This window comes from Marmota marmota, unplaced genomic scaffold (genome assembly GCF_001458135.2).
Source record: "Marmota marmota marmota unplaced genomic scaffold, marMar, whole genome shotgun sequence".
Taxonomy (NCBI): Eukaryota; Metazoa; Chordata; class Mammalia; order Rodentia; family Sciuridae; genus Marmota; species Marmota marmota.
The window spans coordinates 7554864-7561446 of NW_025999983.1; the positions used below are offsets into that span (position 1 = coordinate 7554864).

The window sequence follows — 6583 nt, forward strand, 5'->3', positions numbered from 1 at the left end:
ACCTTAATTACTTAAGCAATTAATTTTCCCCAGGTAGCTGGAAACAGTTAACACTTTGCTTCCTCTATTATTCACTTCACAGCAATCTGAGCACACACTACCCCTCCTTTCCACTTCCATTTGCAATTCCTCAGGGCACCTTTAACTCTCAAATTTGCCTCTCCAAACACTGGGAATCAAGGGCCCCAAAGAGTTTATTAGCATTTGCCCTCTTATCCTAAGATTCTAAGTTTAGACAGATAGTGACATCTCCCACTTTAAAAAAACAGCCCCACAATCTGAGCAGCAAGTAACTCTCACTGGGATCACTCATCATGAGCCGATGCAGTAATAAGTGCTTTACACAATCATCAGATGTTACCCTTAAAATAGTGAGCTCACAGGCAAGAAACTTCATATAACCAGAAAACAATAGTTCTCATATGCCTTTATTTGGTAACTTACAAGCAATTTTTAATTTGTTCTTCAAAAGTTAACTGGTGTCTGCTTTGTACTTCTCACCTCCAAGAGGAGAGAGTATTTAGCCCTTGATTAAAACAAAAAAAACCACCACACACAAAAGGGGAGGAGGATGACCATAACTACAAATAATCTTCCACTGAACTCCGTTGTTGCAAAACTTCCAAGCTCGTTTTTCTTCCAGATGCTTTCTTAGACAGCTGTAGAAGCTGATAGTTTTATATTTATGTGTTCAAAACTTCTATGCTTCTATTTCACTCATAGATCCTCCGAGGTTCCTGTAGCACTACACCACCTTCTGTCATGGCACTTTGTAAGCGTTTCATCTTGTTTTAAAAATCAGGGGGGGAAAAAAAGGAAAAAATAAAGCTCATCAGTAAGCTGAAAATTAACTTTGCTTTCCAAGAGACAAAGAAATAACAACTGATGTGCTCTTGCTAACTTCCCAGCTTACACTGGTTGTTCAGATAAGGATCTTAAGAATGACACAGGTAAGAAAAAAAGGAATTGAGAAATGTCAGGCATCAGCAGCATTCTGAAATACATCACAAGATGTCAATACATAAACATGATGACATGATGGGCTAGAGAATCAGTCACTCTGAAATCAACCAAACAATGACTCTGACTTCAGTTCATTTGTGTATAAAACAGGAATAATTGGTCCCTAACTCTAGACTGCTGTAAGGATTAAATAAGGTAATGTCAGAATACTCACCCCAGGGTCCAAAATGGAGAACACTTGGAAACTATTATTATATAAGTACCTAACATCAAGAATCAATACAATGCCTCTTACAATTTTTTTTTCAGTGCTAGCCATCAAACTCAGGGCCTCACACACACTAGGGAAGCCCTCTACCTCTGAGCTACATCCCAAGCCCTAAAATACTATTTTAGTGAACACAAATGGAAACAAAAATACCAAGTCTGGAGGCTAAGATTCTAGCTCAGTGATAGAGAAGTTGCAAAGCACATGTGAAGCACTGGGTTCAATTTTCAGCAGTGCATATAAATGAACAAACAAATAAATAAAAATAAAGGTCCATCAACAACTAAAAAATATTAAAAAAAAAAAATACCGAGTCTGAAGCTGCCTCCCAAGGGGTTGGCTGGTAGACCATGAAGTTGATTCCTGCCTCTAAGCACCGCTCTGCCAGCACTCGTCCTATGCTCTCACAAGCTACCACGTTTCTGGTTCTGTAAAGATGCTTTTTAATAGCCCATTCACGAGTGGATGCTGAAACCACGACCTTGCCATTTCGATGCTCTACAATCGCTTCTACATGATGCTGAGTCTTTATAACTCGTAGTCTAAATGGGAAGAGAAGAGGATAAAAGTCAAAAAACTATCCATCTATCCATCCTAAAGTTAAGTTACTTCAAGTGAATGAATGCCTAAGTAACCCTTGAGAATTCAATGCATGGTTGATTTACTTCAACATACTTACTTGGCTTTTTACTTGGGACAGGTGTTTTCCCTGTCTTTAATGAGACTATTCTCAATAACAATAAATCAAATATTTGCACTTAACCTCAAGTATCAAGGAGAAACTTGGTATTTCTGAAGAGCTGAGTCTTACTTTTTATACATATACTTCAAAAAAGGAATCTTGAAGAGATGCAACTAAGTTGCTGACTATATCCTGGATAAGGATATACTTACTCTGTGCTTTTATTTTCCAGCTAACACCAAAATAAATGAAAAATGGGGCAAAGATTTAAAAGTAAAAATCAAAATCAGAAGAGTACTAAAAGAAAATAAGGGAATTTTTTTTTTATAATGTCAAAATAAGATAAGCCTGTTTAAATGTGAAATCAGCCATGGCTTTTATAGAATAATTAGATGTCAAATAAAAGATGACAGATTTTCTACATGGTTAAAGACCAAACAAACAAAAATTAAGTTCAAAGACAAACAATGCACTTGTGGGTGTAGTCCAATGTAGAGTGCCTGCTTAGCATCTATGAGGCCTGGGGGTCAATCCTTAGCATAGGCAGGGGAAAGGAACGAATGGGGGACAAAGCAATGAAAAAGAATAAAAACATTTATCATTTATGTATTTTGGTACATGGACTGGGGGCACTTTACCACTGAGCTACATCCCCAGACCTTTATTTTTATTTTGAGATAGGGTCTCACTAAATTGCTGAGGCTGGTATCAAATTTGCAATTGTCCTACCTCAGCCTCCTGAACAACTAGAATTTCAGGCGTTTGTGCTACAGAACCTGGCCGAAAAATATTTTAAACTCCTCTATTTTTTAAAGGACTAACTTCTGTAATTTGTAAAAAATCTCCTATAATAAATAAGAAATTTACCAATAACTTAAGAAGTAAAAGATCTGAACACTGTTCAAAGGAACAGAAAATATTAATGACATTTAAATCCAGGAAAATATACACCCAATCTCTGATTTAAAAAAATGAATGGATGAGACAATTCATTACAACACTGTAATCACAAAGATAATCATCAATAGGGAGCTAGTTAACTAAAACGTGCATGCCATGTTTTTTATAGTCACTAAAAAGAGGTAACATTTTATGATTACAATAGCTAACATTGACTGAGCACTCACTGTGTTAGGTTTATCCTAATTGTTTATAGGTTTAGCTCATGTCTCAAAATAACCCCATCTTACTTCCATTTGCTTTTCTTTCACTTGGGTACTGGGGATTAAACTCAGGGGTACTGGACTACTGAGCCACATCCCCAGCCCTATTTTGTATTTTATTTAGAGACAGGGTCTTACTGGGTTGTTTAATGCCTCACTTTTTGCTAAGGCTAGTTTTGAACTCAAGATCCTCCTGCCTCAGCCTCTGGAGCAGCTGGGATTACAGGTATGCGCCACTGCTTCTGGCATTCCATGTGTTTTTTAAACTACAGAAACTGACACAGAAAAATAACATAGGATTACAACTAGGAAGCAATGGAGCCAGGCATTAGGTCTAGGGATCTGGCTCCAGAACCAATCCTCCTATCCACCAGGAAGAAGGATCTACAAGGCGTATTTTTAAGTATATGCTTAGGGAATAGCGGGAGGGCTAAAGAACATTCTAGAACAATGTTTATGATTTGACAAGAATAATTTTAAAAAAAGACCTTTTTGCTTATATGCATAACTCTAGAAGGATACATACAAAACTAGTCCCTGTGGGGTTTTATAACATGGGGTTACAGTTCATTGGATTCAACCAACCACAGGTGGTCAGGTAGAAAATATCTGAGGGAAAAAATTATATCTGTACTGAACATACACAGACTTTTCTTGTCACTATTTCCTAAACAATACAGTATAATAAGTATTTGCATAGCAGTTACATTGTTTTCGGTATTATAAGCAATCTAGAAATGGTTTTAAGTAACAGGAGAATATAAATTATATGTAAATACTGTGCCATTTTATGTAAGATATTTAATCTAATCCCCTGTGGATACCTAGGGATGGCTGTTCCACTTCCTTTTTTTTTTTTTTACTACTGGGATTAAACTCAGGGCTTTGTGTATACACATACACAATCAGTATACAAATACTGATCCGTACCTCCAGATCAAAATTAAATTAAGCTCAAATTAAAGAAAACACTCAAATTAGAAGATCTTCACTAGCATTCCTAAGGCAAAGCAGGAAAGGCACTAGATTTGGAAATGTGGGTTCTCTTGGTTTTGCTGGTGGTGCTAATAAAAATTATACTTCATAGAAAGTTGCATAGGCCACAGTTTTAAGACCCTTGTCTTCAACTATGTATTCAATGAAGGGGTAGGACTCCATCTCTAAGGTCATTTCCTAGACTTTCAAAATTCTGTAGTGATAATTTGGTAAATAGGGCAGACCCAGTGAGTGGGGGGAAATAAGTCTAATTTAAACAATTCAAATATTAAGTGAAGGAAATGTTGGATGTTTCAAAAGAATTTTAGACTGAAGATCCAGGTTATTTCAAAAGTGAACTGCCTCCTCCCTGTATCCTCTAAGCAAAAATGTATCATAGCAATTATGACATCATGCTCATTCTGCTTTCCATCATGAAACTATAAAAACTTCAGTGACAAGAATTTCAGAAGGGGCAAGCCCTTTTCCACGGTAGAATTGGGGTTCTAGTGAGCCCTTTAGTCTTATGCTCTATCATTATTTTTCCTACATCTAGCACAATGCCTAGTGATACAGGCCCAACATTTGCTGAATAAATAAATGCATTTACATAATTATGATTACTAACTTGTCCTGATAACTGTGTGTAGTCCTTTAGAAATAATTCTACTCCAGGGGTCTAGAGATGTGGCTCAGTGGTAATGTACTTGCCTGATGTGTGAGACCCTGGGTTCAATATCCAGCACTACACACACAACAGGAAAAACTCTAACAAATCTTCATCAAGGAAATAATATCTATGTCCTGCAGCATAGTGGTAATAATTTAGTGTCCTGGTTCTAGGTCATATAAAATATGTTTGAATCTTAGCTCTGGCAGTCACTAATGATGTCTCCCCCAACTGCCTCCCTCGTTCCTGTAAAATGGAGAAAATTATTGTACCTGCTCCATGAAGTAATTTTAAGGATTAAATGAACAATACATTTTTTATATAGTTCCTGGAAAATATTTTCAATAATCCACCATGGGGCTGGGGGATGTAGTTCATTTGTAGAGCAGTTGCCTACCATGCACAAGACATGTGTGTCTTCCTCCTTTTACTCCTACTCTTTAAAAGTTTATTCTCCCTAAAGCAGCTAGAATTATTTTTATTCTCCTTTTGCAGGACTTCCCACTTGCTAGGCAAGCACTCTACCCCAGACCTTAGAATGAACTTTAAAAAGCCAGATCGTTCAGGCTCAAATTTTAAATCTTGCAGTTTCCAATCTCGACCGGTTACCTTAACTTGAAAAGCTAATGACTTAACCTCCTTCTACGTGCTTCTCCAATTTCATCTTCCCCGCTTTGCCCAAACAACTCAGATACACAGGCCTACGGATTCCTCCCACCCACCCACTAAGAGCAGTCGCACCCTGCTGCCTCTGCTACAACGCTCCTTCTTCTATCTTTCAGACCTCAACGTTTTCAACGTCACCTCCTCTGCAACCCTGGTAAGCACCCAGCTCCCCAAGCCCACACTGTCGTCTGCAGGGCACCCGTAGGTTCAAGGGTTGGGACCCCTCCGCATGTCCTGCCTCTAGGCACGTGCGAGGCGCCCCCGGGGCGAGTCCCCGACGTCCCGCACCGTCCTGCTGAGCAAAGCAATCTGTGAGGCGCGGCGCTCCTCCGTCGGGCCGTCGCAGGCTGACTTGGTTACCTGTGCCAGAACTCACGCGAGGGCCACACTGTCCCCCAGCCCCGCTCCTTCCTGGCCACAGCCAAGAGCTCCAGGTTCCGGGGGTTCCTGTTGGTGAACTCGGGCGCGACGGCTTCATTTCCCAGGGGCTCAGCGTGGGGCTCCGCCGCCGGCGTGGTGCAGAGGGCTGCAAACCCGCGCTCTGGGGAACGGACACGGCCACATGGAGCTTAAGCACGACCGCCGTGGACACCGGGGCCGGCCTAACTCCACCGCCTCCGCTCCCCGGTCCTCGGGTCCCGAGGGAGCGCCCAGGGCGCGTTTGCTTCTCCTCGGGACAAGTCGAACAGAAGAGGACATGCAGATTCGCATCTACTGGGCAGGCCCCAGGGAGTAGGCTGGCAAGCGGGGCGAGATTAATTACCCGGATTCCTGCGAACCAACACCAACTTCCAGAGCCCCGGCCGAAGTGCCATCGCTGAGGAGATCACCGGCAAAGCCTCGCTTCTTTTTCCTCCCGGTTGTCTCAGCGGCTAACCCGCCATATTAACTCAGGGAAAAGTCGAACCGCGCATGTCCTTGAAGCTTCAAACCAACAAGGCCCCTGCCGCACATTACCCCGCTCCACCAATCAGTGCCTACCTCGAGGCGCAATCACGCTAGGCGCCAACCAATCACCTGATAGAAACGCACTTTGTTGTAGACTACCCTTTACACCAAGCTCGGCCCCCAAGACACAACTTGAAGTTACCGTATTTGGGTTGTCTGGTCCCTTAAGCCCATCATTGTAGCGTGGACACAGTAATTGGGTATTGGGAGGAAATGAGGCAGAGCAATGTTCACACTTTTTCCTCAAA

At 41.2% G+C, this 6583-nt stretch overlaps 1 protein-coding gene across 1 annotated transcript; it reads right to left on the minus strand.

Annotated features, from left to right (window-relative positions):
• Window positions 1-410: 410 nt before the first annotated feature.
• Mrpl18 (mitochondrial ribosomal protein L18) lies at window positions 411-6316 on the minus strand. Its single transcript, XM_015498623.2, has 4 exons — window positions 6151-6316; window positions 5748-5928; window positions 1542-1773; window positions 411-785 (listed from the first exon to the last, which is right to left on the minus strand). The coding sequence occupies exons 1-4, from the start codon at window positions 6200-6202 to the stop codon at window positions 714-716; spliced, it is 537 nt and encodes a 178-aa protein (XP_015354109.1). The 5' UTR covers window positions 6203-6316; the 3' UTR covers window positions 411-713.
• Window positions 6317-6583: the final 267 nt, after the last annotated feature.

Excerpts from the sequence above, each read along its gene's own strand:
- Mrpl18 (XM_015498623.2), bottom strand. The coding sequence starts at position 6,202 with ATGGCACTTCGGCCGGGGCTCTGGAAGTTGGTGTTGGTTCGCAGGAAT. Across the intron at positions 5,929-6,150 it reads GTTGGTTCGCAGGAATCCGG|AGCGCGGGTTTGCAGCCCTC; the intron begins GTAATTAATCTC and ends TCCGTTCCCCAG. Across the intron at positions 1,774-5,747 it reads TCGCGTGAGTTCTGGCACAG|ACTACGAGTTATAAAGACTC; the intron begins GTAACCAAGTCA and ends CTTCCCATTTAG.